Genomic DNA, 15,521 nt, shown 5'->3' with positions numbered 1-15,521 from the left:
CCTCCAGATTTGTTCTTTTTGCTTAGGATTGCTTTGGCTATTCAGGCTCTTTTTGGTACCATATGAAGTTTAGGACTGTTTTTTCTGGGTCTGTGAAAATGACATTGGTATTTTGATGGGAATTGCATTGAATCTGTAAATCACTTTGAGCAGTATGGACATTTTAACAATGTTGATTCTTCCAATTTGTGAGCATGGGATGTTTTTCCATTTGTTTGTATCATCTGTGATTTCTTTCATTAGCATTTTATAATTATGCTCATAGAGATCTTTCACTTCCTTGGTTAATTATATTCCTAGGTATTTTATTTTCTTTGCAGCTATTATAAATGGTATTGAGTTCTTGATTTAACTCTCAACTTGACTGGTGTTAGTATATTAAAATGCTACTGATTTGTGTACATTAATTTTGTATCCTGAGACTTTACTGAATTTATCAATTCTATGAGTCTTTTGTAAGGTTTTCTCCTTCACTTTGACTTTGGCCGGATTGATGACTATGTACCTTTGTGATATCCTATCCTATTTTCCTTGAATATTCCAGGTGTTCAATGTTGTATCTGGATGTCTAAATCTCTAGCAATACCAGGGAGTTTTTCCTCTATTTTTCCCTCAAGTAGTTTTTCCATTTTTTGTGTGTGTTTTCTTCTCCTTCAGGGATACCTATGATTCTTATATTTGTTCACTATACATAATCCTATATTTCCAGAGAGATTTTTCATTCTTGATTATTTTTCTTAGATTTTTGAGTGGCTGGGTTAATTCAAAAGCTTGTCTTCAAGCTCTGAAATTCTTTCTTCTGCTTGATCTAGTCTGTTGTTAAAACTTTCCACTGTATTTTGAAATTCCCTAAATAACTCTTTCATTTCCAGAAGTTCACTTATATATTTTTTAGATTATCTATCTCTTTTGTGAATTTTTCATTCAAATCTTGAATTTTTTTGTGTGTTTCTTTGTTTTGGTTTCAAACTTTCTCATCAATCCTATTGATCTTACTTGTGATCTATACTCTGAATTCCATATCTGACATTTCAACAATTTCCTTTTGGTCAGAGTCCATTGCTGGAAAGCTAATGTGATCCTTTGGGGATATCAAAACAGCCTGTTTTGTCATGTTGCCAGAGTTCTTATGTTGGTTCCTTCACATCTGGAACCTCTTTTCTCAGCTCAAAACACATAGTTTTGCCGTACACCCATTATCCTCTGTTGCTCAGTGAAAAGAGGAAGAAGTCCCTGGATGGCATGCTGGAGTCCTATTCCAGAAGATTGACCAGGCAGGAGAGGGGCAGATGCACTGTGAGCCTGTAACATTGATGCTCTCCTGCATCTCCCCATTCTCCTGTGGTTGTCACAGTCCAAGCAGGTGCTGGGGGATATTTGTTTGTAGGGGTGGCTGGTCCCCAGGCTGCTGCTGAAAGCTTAGGTGGGGGAAGGGAGGGTCCTTCTCTGTGGAGGCAGGTGGCCATGGGGGGTTGTTCTGCCTGAGTCCCTGGCAGCAGCAGCAGTGGTGGCTACATGGGACTACCTAGGAAATGGCCATAGGTACTAAGGCTGTGGGAATCACTTTGCCCAGGCCAGCAGGCAGGGGCACATGAGGATGCACAGTGGACAGGTGGCATGTGGCAGGCGGTGTGCAGCAGGCATATGGTAGCACACACTCCTCCCAGATCCATCAGTGGTGGCACTACCCAGATGGCAACAGCCCCAGGGGCTGTGGGCACATGCTCCACCTGGGTCCCATGGCAGCTGTGGCTGAGTGGGGCTACCTAGGCAGTGGCAGTGGTCACTATCTGTGGGTGCTTGCTCTGCCTGGGTCCCCCAGTGGTGGCAGGGGTGCGTAGAACCTGTCCAAAGGGCATGTGAGACCACACCACTTCTACGCTCCCTCCACAACCCAGCAGGGGTGATAGGGAGGTGGCAGCAATGGATCTGACCCCCACATAGATGCAGCACTCTGGGGCTGGGACCTCAGAATGGCACCAGCTGTAATGCTCAGGGTTCGGAAGCTATCAGGACCCAACAGTGCCTTCTCTCTGGAGCAATGCCACTGCACAATCTCCAGTCAGCCCGCATTATCAGTCTGGAAGCCTGTTGTAGCAGAGGGTCCCTCCCTTGCTACAATTGCAATGTCTGCAGGAGAAGTATAGAGCCCCTAGGGTTCTCTCCTCTATGTCTTCCCTATGTGAAGATGCCTTCCCCAGTAACTCTGATCCTACCAAGCAGGTCACCCCACTTCCATCTCCGTTGCTTTGGTGACTCCAGTCACCTATCTGTTGATTCTCAAGGCTCTCTCTGATGGTCAATCTGAAAGTGAATGAATATCTGCTGGCCACTTTCAGTCCTCTCCTTGAGAGCAGCATATGCAGGCTGCTTCTAGTCCACCACCTTGGACCCTATCTCAAATCCATCCTTTATTCATAGACCCTAAGCTATAAGAGGAGGATGATGAGATGTCTATTTACAGTTTATTTTTTCATCAAGGTGATATATTTTCTATATGGGGGAGAATATATTAGTCAAAGGGAGTTGATAAAACCCAATTTACTTTATCTCTGTTCCCTGTTGGCCTCTTGCTCTGGGAAATTATCTGATTGTTTCCTTTTTTTTTTTTTTTTTTTTGCCCAGGCTAGAGTGCAGTGGCACCATCATGGCTCACTACAGCCTCAAATTCTTTGGCTCAAGCAATCCTCCTTACTCAGCCTCCCAAGTATCTGAGACTACAGGCATGCACCACCATGCCCAGCTAAATTTTTCTTATTTTTTTGTAGAAATGACAGTCTCGCTATGTTGCCCAGGCTAGTCTTGAACTCCTGGCCTTAAGTGATCTTTTCACCTCAGCCACCTAAAGTACTGGGAGTACAGGCATGAGCCATGCCACCCAGCATGGTTCCTCTTTTATTGACTATATTTTTGCCAATAAATACATATGGAGAAGTTTATTTCCATTGGGATGCATCCATCTTTTCTAGCTGCTTCCCAAATATCTAAAAAGGATTAAAAATATTAATCATTTTCTAAAATTAGATCTTTCTTTTGTTTTTAAACTCACAGTAAGGTGATCCACTTCAAAACCAAAGCTCACTTTTGGGTAACAACTATTCAGTGAATCTTAGAAACTTGGATAGATCTGACTAGATTCAAAACTCAGAACTCCTGAGGTTCTTCACTTTCTAACTAAAGCGCCCCTGCTTTGATTCTCAAATGTGTACATTTCAGAAGCAAAGTAGGAAGATAGAAGAGGCAGCTTCCTTATCCCATTGGCAGAAGCCTTAGCTCTCTGGTTACTCCCTCTATGAAGAAAATTCACTAATTGCTTCTTCTCCTTGCAGTATTTTAACCAACATTTCTGAGGTCCATCAAAGTATGGGCTACTGTCCTCAGTTTGATGCAATCGATGACCTGCTCACGGGGCGAGAACATCTTTATTTATATGCCCGGCTTCGAGGTGTACCAGCAGAGGAAATCGAGAGGGTAAAAAATAGTTTGTTGTGACTGTGTAGGAGTTTGATAAATCATAAGCATGTTTCATGAGAGTGCATTCACTTAGAGATGGGAAACTGAAGCATGCTATCCATTCATTCATCCCAACAAATTAGGGGTTTAACAATGAACAAAACAGACAAAAGAATGCCCTCATAGCTAACAAAATGATGTATACATTTACCCTTGGACCCAGCAATCACACTTCTAGGAATTTACCCTGAAGATACACCTCCCACAGTACAAAATGTGTATGCACAAAGTTATCCATTGCATCTATATTTAATAATAACAAAATACTAGAAATTATCTACATGTTCAGACATCATAGATTGGTTGAATAATTTATAATACATGCACACAATAAAGATATATGCAACTGTAAGAAAAAAAAGGAAGATCTCTGTGAACTGATATGAAGTTACTTCCTATAAACACTTTTAAATGAAAAAGCAAAGTGCAAAAGAGAACATATAGTATGCAGCTTTTTATGTAAGCGAGTAGAAAAAATAAGAAAGCAAACAAATGTCTGCTTACCTTTGCAAATAGAACACAGGAAGGATAAATCAGGAAAGGAAAATGGGAAATAACACTTCTGAAGATATCTTTTGCATAATTTTGACTTTTGGAAGCATGTTAATGTTCCACATATTCAAAAAATAAAAACAAAAGCAATAAGAATGAGGAGGAGCAAAAATGAAAAAAAAAGAAAAGAAAAGAAAACCTAGCACTGAAAGCAACATGAAACAAGTAAGTTAACCAAATGTTATTGCAAATAAATAGTTTACTCATACAAAAGGAGGAGAAGAACTAATACAAATAACTGGTGAACACTATATTTAACTACATATCCTCAGTCTTGGGCAGAGCGGAGTTACGGGAAAAAACTACAAATAATTTCTGAGCTCTCTTAAGTTTATTTGTTTTTATAGTGGTATGGGCAAAGCAATTCTGAACAATTTTAGATGTGTTATAGGATTACGTAAATGAATAAATGTGTTGATGTTAATCTGGAGCCAGAGGTCTCACTGGGGAAGAAGGACTTACAAATACAGAAAGGGGAAAAGCAATCAAGGACCCTGGGGGAGTGGATTGGAATTAGAGATATTGCAGTGAATTCATGAAATATTTATAAACTTGTGTTAGTGTGTGCATGCAGATGTGCTCATGAATAGTGCACATATGCACGTACATGTGTGTGCATATCTGTGTGTATGTCTATATCTGTCTTCCGAAGGCCAAGAAGCAAAAATACCCCAGTAGCAATGAACACACTTAGCACCCAGATTTTGGTCTTAATACTATTTCCCACTAAAAGAAACCATGATTCCTCAAATAAATGACAAATTCCAGGGCTGGAACAGCACATATATAAAATGAACCTATACTATCTTATGCCAGAAAGAAAGTGCTTTAAAAAAAAATGGGGATGTGTCATAAGAACATAAAAGTCATCTTGAAGGGGCCCCCAATATTCAAATATAAGACAATTTGAGCATCAAAATAACTAAATACCATAATAAGTTATAAAACACTGGGGGGAAAGTAAGAATGCATAGGTCCATATTGTTAAATAGATAAATAAATGTTAATAGAAGAGAAGTGAAGGTACTTGCTTACAGTCTACTGCTGACAGTCATCTGTTTAGTGTGGAGAAGTTCGGGAGTTGGAAAATCATTTCTCAATGAGCATAGTGGAGATTGGATTGCACAAGAATCATCAATGGATGCTAAATCTTGGGGAAATTTTTTACAAGAAGAAAGATATACGTATGGTTTAAAAGTATCTCTGCACAGATGGCTTATTGGTTACAAGGGGGAAACATACTTTTACAATGGAAAAATTTGACAACACTTTAACTGGGTGATCACAATTAATGTCACTTATAAGGGTCAGAGGGACATCTCATGCCCCCAGATGATACCCAGAAGGACACAATTTCACGTATATAACATCCTGACTGGAAATGTGTAACCTGAAGCTTATCGTGGGGAAACATCAGACAAGCTCCAAAGGAGGAATATTCCTTTTTAAAAAAAAGGAGAGACTATTCTTTAAAAATATCAAAGCCATAAAAGATAGAGAAAGAGCTGTGGAAATACTTCTGATCACAGGAGGCTAAATAGACATAATGACTGGATAATACACACTAGACTGCATCTTGTGCAGAAGAGGAAAAATGATATGAAGGGTATTATTGGGCCAATCAACAAAACAGAACTATGAATGATAGATTAAAGTATCATAACAATGTTAAATTTGTTGACATTGATAATTGTACTATGCCTATGTAAGAGAATGTCCCTATTCTTAGGAAATATGCATGAATTTAGGAGTGAGGGGCCATGATGTATAACATAACCTCAAATGAGTCACAAAAAAATTGTGTATGTGTCCTTGCATTTATGTATGTGAGAAAGAGAGGGAAAGAGAAGGGTTTATGAGTGTTCTATGTACTATTCCTATTCTTATCTGTTTTTGTAAGTTGGAAACCATATCCAAATAAAAAGTTTAAAATAGAGCTTACATTCTAGTGGGAGGGACAGACAATATATAGATAAGTAAGTAAAATATCCAGCACATTAGAGAGTGAAAATTCCTTAGGAGAGAAATAAAGCAGGAAAGAATTTTTGGGGTGGGGTCTGCACTTTTAGGTAGGGTGGCCCAGGGAAAGCCTCACAGAGAAGGTGACTTCTGAGTGAAGACCTAGAGGTGAGAGAGTGAGCCTTGTGGATATCTAGGGGAAGGACATTCCACGCAGAGGGTATAACAAGTACAGAATGCAGAAGTACGGTGGGCTTGTCTCCAGTGACTTCCCACTTCTCCTGAGCATGCATGTGCATACACCCCCGTTACTCTCTATCATAGTTCTATGTTGAGTTCCCCCAAAGCACTGTTACAATCTGTCATTATTCTGTTTATTTTGATTGTATTCTCCCCAGCCTGTGAGTACAGCAGCAATGGCTGTGTTCACCATCGTTCTCCAGTGCTTAGTCCATGGTAGGTGCTCATTAAGTATGTATTAGATGCACAAGACTTCAGGTGTGATCCTGTTGAGGGTTGGAATCAACGGTCTGGGACCTACTGTCTTCTCAAACAGACCTTTCCTCTTCCACACCTAGCCCCAGTCCAGGACACCGAGTGAGACATGCTGTCTTGCTCTTTGTTAAGCTTAAGGCCATTTCCCAGAGGGCTGCACCCAGTGGGTGCTGAGCTGACTGAGCCACACTGGGATCCAAGGCACAGAGTGGAAGGAGACTCCCATCTGGCCCTTGAAGCGTGTGCTAGAGGACAGGAGCCAGCAGGTGGCCCTGTTTCAGCCCAGCTGGGTCTGTCGTCTGGAAGTGTGAGATCTGGAAAACCCAGGCTTGGAATTGGTGGAGGAGGTTTTGGGGTTTTTGCTTGTTTGCCTTCTCCAAATGGGATTTCTTTCTCTTCCCTAGGTTGCAAACTGGAGTATTAAGAGCCTGGGCCTGTCTCTCTACGCAGACCGCCTGGCTGGCACGTACAGTGGGGGCAATAAGCGGAAACTCTCCACGGCCATCGCGCTCATCGGCTGCCCGCCGCTGGTGCTGCTGGTAACTGCGGGCACGAGCCACCACGGAGTTTAAGCCAAGGGCTGGGGCTAAGCTCTTGGGTTGGGGGATATGTTCCGGGTCAACAGATTCAGAAAATGCAGCAGTTTGTTCTTGGCGGGACTATTTCCTATATTACTCCTTTTGAGCAAATCATCCCCATGTTTAGTCCCCAAGTCTTGGGGAAACAAGTCACAGCACCGTCTCACTATGAGTTCCAGGGAAGTCTTTTGTGGGGCTGCAGGCTCCAAACTCTGTGGAATGCCAGTGTCTGGTCGGAAATTACTGCTGCCTGAGGCCCGTGTGGGATTTGAAGGGGACAGGAGCACTGACCTGGATCAGAGGCTCATGTGATTGTCACCTGAGCCGGACCCAGCCTGAGGCCCACGGCCATGCAGTCCCAGGATTATGAGGCACCGTGCACAGGATGTGGCCGGAACCAGAGACGTTACAGGAGCTATCTCCCTGCCTCCTTACAAACATACTTGCAGCTTTTTTCTTTTTTTTAAGAATAATTCTATCATCGCCTTAATCAACCTTAATCCACTCATGGGCTGAAACAGGTCTAGAGGTGTATCTGGCATTTCTTTACTCTCGGTTCGCCTCCTGCCCCTGTGCCCCGCACCAGGGCACCCCTGGCTTGCCGGGCTGTGTGCGCCGCCTGTCAGCTCGTTCTCCTCCGAGACCAGAGCTGCTGCGGGCGAGCAGCCCGGTTAGGAAGCAGTAACCAGGAGAGGCCGGCTCCGAGCCCACTCCCTGCGCTCTCTCCCCCCACAGGATGAGCCCACCACCGGGATGGACCCCCAGGCGCGCCGCATGCTCTGGAACGTCATCGTGAGCATCATCAGAGAAGGCAGAGCCGTGGTCCTCACGTCCCACAGGCAGGAGATTCCCAGGGCCTGGGGAAGGAGGGGGGCGGGCGTCCTCCCCCCCTCACCTCCTCTGTCCTGCCCCACAGCATGGAAGAGTGTGAGGCGCTGTGTACCCGGCTGGCCATCATGGTGAGGGGCACCTTCCGGTGTATGGGCACCATTCAGCACCTCAAGTACAAGTAAGCAGGTGGTGGGGCTGCGCCCTTTGCCACCTTCCATGGGGGCCCATGGGGGTGTCTCTATTGACATTTGAAGGTCCTGCTGCCCCGTCACCGCCCTGGCAGGGGCAGGTGGTGTCTGGTTCTTGTTCTCCAGCAGCAGACGGGGAAGGCTGTTGTGCCGATAAGCAGCTCCTCTCTGATGGCCTAACTGACCGTGGTTGCAGGCTCCGGACGGGGGTTCGGGCAGGGACAGATGCAGAGCCTAGCTGGGATGAGGGAGAGCCACTGCCACTGCCTCCATATGTCACCTCTTACCCCAGCAGGTCCAGGACCCATGGGCCATTTACTAAGAGTCTGCGACCATTATAGGAATGATTAGGAGACCAAGCGGTTTGAGAACCGGCTTTCCTTTTTAGAATATTGTATGCATCTGGGTTTGAAAAATGATCACATTATACAACCAACCAACCATGCCAGTAATCTTGAATAGGATTGTCCTGTACCCATAAATCATAAACTGTTGTGAATAACTCCTTATTAATAGTTTGTGTGCTCAAAATAACAGTTAAAATAAGATTATCATAACACTGCCATGCTCCCTTGCATTCTGATATGCTTTATAACCTAGGAAAGGGCATATTTATATTAAATATTAATAGTTATTACTCATTTATTTAACAAACAACACCAGTCCTTGGAGAAATTGTTTGTGTCAGCAACTTCCAATGTCTGGAGAAGTGGATGTTCCCCTATTCCTTTCCCTCTACCTCCTCAACGTCTCCCTGATAGCAGTGGTGAGCGGGGCGTGCTCCCCGTGGGGAGGGACAGTTTTCTGGAGCTGAAAGGCGAACACTTGCTGTAGAGAACAACCCTAGACCATGGAGGGAGCGTTGGAGTAAGTTATGACCGACAGACATGAGATACCCTGATGTCACTGTGTACAGATGCCAGCTGGCCGTGCACTCTAGGGTGGGCCACCTTCACCCACGAAAGGATGACCAGAAGACCTGGTGAGGGCAGGAGGGAAGCACCAACGGCCCTGGCCCAGGCCACTCCATTTGCTTCTGGAAGCTCCCTCAGGGAGGTGCTGCCTTCCCCAGCCTTCGCTCCTACCTGGCCAGGCTCACGAAGGCCCAGTCAGCCCACATGTCTTTATGGGTGGGACTGGGATGCCCACACTGGCTCCAATCACCTTTGACTTCAGCAGGTACATCTGTCCTACTTCACTGCACAGATATTTTGACATCTAAAAGCTCATAGCAAAGGATTTCTCCAAGGACTAGTGTTTTTTTCTCTCCGAGTTTTAAATATGCATACGAGGTCAATGGTATGGGCCTTTAATCCCAATGTCTCTGATGAGTTTACTCCTTATTTGGGGATTGCCTTAGACCCAACCACGAGCAGAGGCCACTCTGTGTGGCCACACATACCACTCTGTGTGCCTCCCCTAGGTTTGGAGATGGCTACATCGTCACAATGAAAATCAGATCCCCGAAGGATGACTTGCTTCCCGACCTGAATCCCGTGGAGCAGTTCTTCCAGGGGAACTTCCCTGGCAGTGTGCAGCGGGAGAGGCACTACAACATGCTCCAGTTCCAGGTCTCCTCCTCCTCCCTGGCCAGGATCTTCCAGCTGCTCATCTCCCACAAGGACAGCCTGCTCATCGAGGAGTACTCGGTCACACAGACCACGCTGGACCAGGCGAGTCAGCCCGGGGCACCAGGTGCTCAGGGGGGCTGAGCAAAGGCCGGGGTGCAACTGACAAAGGAGGGGGCACAACATTCCCGATTTTCAAAACATCCTTGCCCTCTGTCCATTAGGGTAAAACTTGACACATCAGAAATTGTTTTCTAACAATATTTTAGTCATCTGCAAACTTCATTGATTTTTTTTATTATATCATCCTTCTCCATTGTGCTATGACATGTTATTTCATTCTTGCTGGTTTGTGGTGGTGGCTTCTTTTTTTCTTTTCAAGTCAGCTTTATGGATGTACAATAAAACACACCTAGTTTAAGTGTGCAGTTCTGTGAGGTTTGATAAGCTTATGTAGTTTTTCAAAAATTTAATCACATTTTTATTGTAAAACATAGATAACATAAAATCGACCATGTCAAACATTTTTAAGTGTACAGGTCAGTGGCATTAAGTACATTCACACTGCTGTGCTGCCATCACCACCGTGCCCCACAGAACTCTTCTCATCTTGCTTCACTGAAACTCTCTGCCCATTAAACACTAACTCCCCACACACTCTCCCCACCCCACCCCTGGCAGTCGCTACTCTGTTTTCTGTCTCTATGAATCTGACTACTCTAGGTACCTCATATAAGTGGAATCATATGGTGTTTGTCCTTTTGTGACTGCCCTTAAGGGGCCATCCACGATTAACAGGTGCCAGAACTTACTTCCTTTTTAAGGCTGAATAATATTTCACTGAATGGATGCACCACATTTTGCTTCTCTGTCCATTTATTCATTCATGGACACTTGGTTGTTTCTAGGCTTTTTGGTTTTATTTTTGTTTGTTTTTTATTTGTTTTAAACAAGCATTGTTAAAGGCGGTCAATAAGTGGTGGAAACGGGCAGGTCTCCAGTTTGCCCTTGAGGAGCTGGCTCAGCCGCACCTTATTGTCAGCCGTAAGCACACTCAGTGACGGACTGAAGAGAGATCAACTGCCTTTGTTTTTAGTTTCTTCTTTAGAGAATCAGAAGGACACTGCTAGCTGAGAATCTGCCTTGCTTTGTTTCCTCCACTGTCAGGCGCCCCAGTCCTTTGAGTCCCCTAGCAGTGGCTCTCTGGGCTTTCCTTGGAAGTCTAAAAAGCTAGCCCTGTCCAGAGCACTGGTGGCTGGGCTTTGGTGGGTGGGCCAGCCCTTTGGGAAGGACACAGGCCACACCAGCAGGGCTGTATGTTAACTGTGGAAAACAGAGAGCAAAGTAGGTAGCTGGGTGTACGTGCCATTTTTCTGGAAACATCTACCTACTCTTCTTCTTCTCTCACTTCAGGTATTTGTGAACTTTGCTAAACAGCAGACTGAAATTTATGACGTCCCTTTGCACCCTCGAGCTGCGGGAGCCAGCCAACAACCCAAGGTACCCCTGCTGCTCTCACAGTCCACTGCTCAAGGCAGGTCCTCGCCTCAGGGCCCACCTGGGCCACGGCCCCCAGGTGCCCCAAGGCTCAGACTTGCCTCCCCCAGAGAGCACCGCCCATACTGGGTCCCCCCCACGTCCTGTGCTGAAGGACTTTTCAGTCAGTAGGCGTGTGGGTTCCTGTCACAATCAGCAAACCATTTGGATGATACAGAACTGCAGTCCCCAACCCCCAGGCCGCCAACCGGGCCGCCAAGCTCCATACCAACCCCACACCCTACCCTACCCAACCCCGTTCATGGAAAAATTGTCTTCCATGAAACCAGTCCCTGGTGCCAAGAAGATTGGAGACCACTGATATAGAAGAGCATTTTTTTTTTTTTTTAGACAGTCTCACTTTGTTGCCCAGGCTAGAGTGAGTGCCGTGGCATCAGCCTAGCTCACAGCAACCTCAAACTCCTGGGCTCAAGCAACCCTGCTGCCTCAGCTTCCCGAGTAGCTGGGACTACAGGCATGCGCCACCATGCCCGGCTAATTTTTTTCTATGTATATATATTAGTTGGCCAATTAATTTCTTTCTATTTATAGTAGAGAATGCGTCTTGCCCTTGCTCAGGCTGGTTTTGAACTCCTGAGCTCAAACAATCCACCTGCCTCGGCCTCCCAGAGAGCTAGGATTACAGGCATGAGCCACCACGCCCGGCCTAGAAGAGCATTTTTGAAAAGAACTTTCCCATGTTTTTTGCTTACAGCAAAAAACAAAAAAAAAAACAAACAAAAAAAAAAACCCTTAGGTTTTGAAAATAAGCAAGGAAGGTAGGAGAGAATATTAGAACATTTTGGGTGTTGGGATACTTGACATCTATCTCTGGTCATGCAGTTGAGTTTCAAAGGAAGGGAATTTCGTTTGACAATGGCCACATTTGGTTAGATCAATGGATAGTGTCTGTCATAGGAAGGGGGCCCTTTGTTCTTTATAAAAGTGTCAAGATGATGGAGAAAGAAGCAATAAAAGTTTTGTACCCTGGCCTGTGGTAACTCCCAGGACAGGTGCTTCCAGGTCCCTACCCTGGCATGGTGCCCCCCATAAGGAGCACGCGACCCCGGAGACAGAGAGAGCTGGAGGAAATCCTGGAGGGGGTGCCAGCATCAGGTTCCTTGGCCTAAGCCTGAGATTGTAAAGGAACGAATCAATTCAGCCAGCCTCTCTTGACTTACATGGACAGTAAATCAAATCAAAACATGTTTTCCATAAGCGAAGATATGTAAAACCTTATTTCCCATAAAGTTCTCCTTCCTCCCAACTGGTTTCTTGACTGCAAGAAAAACAAGTACAGCTAATGATTGAAACACTCCTTTCCAAGGCAGTGCTTGTGATGGATTTTCCCAGTTCCTCGTGGCAGTAGAGACCTGATGGCTATTTGGCAGGGTTGACTTTGACCTCCCACCCCTTCTCCCTCACCCACCCACCAGGGGCCCAGAAATGTCTAAGTAAAGCCTCCTGTCCAGAGATGGTTAGTTTTGCTGAGATTTTCTAGCCACTATTTCTCATTTATAGATCTTGTGGTCGCTGTTGACACAAGTTGAAAATTATTCTTTGAAAGCCACTTGCAGTTATGAATCCCTTTTCTAAGTCAGGATACGTAACTGGATAGCAAAATTGTTTCCTAGGACTATCAGTGGTTTCTCCTGCCCCCCCCCCCCCCCCGCATATTCCTTCTTAAAGGGCTAATTCCAGATCACCTCTGGCCAGGCCAGAACATCAGGGGTGCTGATGGTCTATGGTCGCAGCAGTTATTAATAATTCCAAATGTTTCCTCCTTATTGGATATAATAATTTTCTATTATGTTTGTCAGATTTTGGCTTAAAAATATTAGAAAACCTACTGCAACACATTTATTACATTGGTATGTTTTTATAATACATTTTTTGATTCAAAACCTATTTCAGACATTTTTTTTTTTTGGAGACAGAGCCTCACTCTGTCACCCCAGCTAGAGTGCCGTGATGTCATCATAGCTCACTGCAACCTCAAACTCCTGGGCTCAGGCTATCCTCCCGCCTCAGACTCCCAGTTGCTAGGATTACAGGCGTGAGCCACCACACCCGGCCTATCCCTGACTTTATGACATACTATCTTTACAAAAGTTTTCAAAAATCCTTCCATATAGCATTGTGTATAAATAAGTCTGTCATGAAACAAATAGTAATTACATTCTTGTTTACCTTATGCCACTTCAAAATAATTTTCTTTAAAATATCCCACAAATAAGAAAAAGGTAGTTTCTCGCAAGGAGTTCTAGAAGACATTTACAACTTGCTCCTGAAGAAACAAGAAACATGATGGCTGAGCTTCAGGAAGTTCATTAAGCTGATGGTTTCACAGCGGCAGGTTGTGAGCCAGGACCACACAGACATTTTGGTATCTAGAGATCAGTATGTCTCCTTATCAAAAACATTTGAAAACTCTTCAAAGGGCTCAGTCTCAAAAACATCTTTCCACACGAGATCCTATGCAATCTCATAGTGTGTTTTAGGAAAACAGGTGAGGGTCAAGGTTTTGATAGATGAGTAGGTGACAGATGATTAGTCACCCTAGAAACATCCTAAATGGGGTTAATAATTGTGTGACACTTTCCACACAGTTATTCAGGGACAACCCAGATTAATTTCTGATCCTTATTCTTACACATTGTTATAGAGATTCCCTATATAATTTGTATCTTTATCAATTAGTTTCAGAAGTATCCCCCACCCCACGTGGTAACTGGGATCCTTGCCCCACCTCAGAGCACGTTCTCAGCGCTAAGTACTGTATTAGTCATCTTCTTAAGAGGATGTGTGGTTTTTAAACCAGATAAGTGGTTAAACCACATTGTGTCTAGACCTGGCAGGCCTATGTCCAACTGCCTTCTTGCCATACCCTCCACCCCCACAGCTGGGTATCGGTTCAGGAATTCTTCCTGCACTTTAACTGGAGCCAGTACCTTTCTAGTTAAGAAGGTCACCTTGGTGTCCTCTTCCCAAGGACCATGGACTCAGTGCCTGAGCTGTGGTCTGGAGCCTGCTATCCTGGACTCCAGCTTGAATCTTTCCCCATCCTCCCATTCCCCACCACATTTTCACGCTTACCAGGAGCAACCCCTCTAGGAAGGAAATTCTGCAGCTCTGGGCTGGCCTGAATTAGGACTTCTTGGCTTTGAAGACATGGTAACTTCCTTGGGCTAAAGAACAAACCAAAAGAATCCATAGCTGCCTTAGGAAGGAGCACCGAGAGTGCAGCTTCTCCCTGAGATGAAAGCATGTTTGCACACACCTACTGTCTTACGTGTGTGAGTCTTCGCAACAAACCTCTGGACCTTAGATTATCTGGTCTGACCATTTCGCAGATAAGGAACAAAGATGGCCCATAGCCTTGGTGATCTCACAGAATCACAGCGCCCTTGGCTGAGCTTCCTCCAGAGATTGATTGACAACTGTTTAACTTCTAAAATCTGATAGTCACACCATCTCTTCAGAAAACAAAGATGACAGGAGTCCATCTGCTTTCCTTCCGCAGGCCTGATCTCCTTCCACCTGGCTCATTCCCTACAGTTGGCATGGCCATCCAAACACACTGGCCTCCATGATGACCCCACTGCAGCAGAAATCAAACGTGAGGAGCATACAGCAGGCTCAAAAGGAGTCTCTTTGGGAAGGAGACCAAAACTGACATGCTCACCTGGAACACCTGGTGGTGAAACTGACCCAGCCAAAGACCAAACCCTTTTCCTTCATACCATAGAAGTAGAAATCCCAGGCCATCCCACTAGTAGCTTTGGCCTCAGTATCACCCTCGTGTCAAGTGGATCTGCTTCTCTCTCTCTCTCTCTCTCTCTCTCTCTCTCTGTGTGTGTGTGTGTGTGTGTGTGTGTGTGTGCGATTTTCAAGGAGAAATAAAATGCAAACAAACTCATCTCAAGTTATCCTAATTCACTGATCTCCCTGGTGTGCACCACCTAGTATAGTTTCAGACATTCTTTGGTGAGCTCCGTAGCTCCTTGTCCTTGCCAGGCACTGCCGTGAGAGTTGCTGCCACAGGAGTGCCAGTCATGCATGGCAGATTCTGCAACACTGGTGTGGACTAGTCTTAATGTTCCATGTCAAGTCTTTATAGGGTTTGAAGAAAACACCCACTGGTAATGCGTGTAAACATCACCCATTGCCAGTTGGGTATTACTGAATCTACATTACATGTCTGTTTGCCCAGATTATTTAAGTGCTTACCTCACAGGTATAGTTAGGAGAGGGGACAAAGAGGCATGGGCAGGTGAGTGTTGTCCTTAATTAGATACGAG

At 44.8% G+C, this 15,521-nt stretch overlaps 1 protein-coding gene across 1 annotated transcript in view; it reads left to right on the top strand.

Moving 5' to 3' along the window:
* The window catches only part of ABCA4 (ATP binding cassette subfamily A member 4), a 129,685-nt gene extending 114,546 nt beyond the window's left edge, over positions 1-15,139 (top strand). Inside the window, exons 44-50 of the mRNA XM_020283187.2 lie at positions 3,330-3,471; positions 6,924-7,058; positions 7,833-7,936; positions 8,014-8,106; positions 9,540-9,789; positions 11,098-11,184; positions 14,744-15,139. Of these exons, the coding sequence (XP_020138776.2) occupies positions 3,330-3,471; positions 6,924-7,058; positions 7,833-7,936; positions 8,014-8,106; positions 9,540-9,789; positions 11,098-11,184; positions 14,744-14,749 (817 nt within the window). The 3' untranslated portion in view covers positions 14,750-15,139. The remainder of the gene's footprint in view (positions 1-3,329; positions 3,472-6,923; positions 7,059-7,832; positions 7,937-8,013; positions 8,107-9,539; positions 9,790-11,097; positions 11,185-14,743) is intronic.
* Positions 15,140-15,521: the final 382 nt, after the last annotated feature.

Source organism: Microcebus murinus, chromosome 2, assembly GCF_040939455.1.
Source record: "Microcebus murinus isolate Inina chromosome 2, M.murinus_Inina_mat1.0, whole genome shotgun sequence".
NCBI classification, from domain to species: Eukaryota; Metazoa; Chordata; class Mammalia; order Primates; family Cheirogaleidae; genus Microcebus; species Microcebus murinus.
This window is presented reverse-complemented; position numbering and strand designations above follow the sequence as displayed.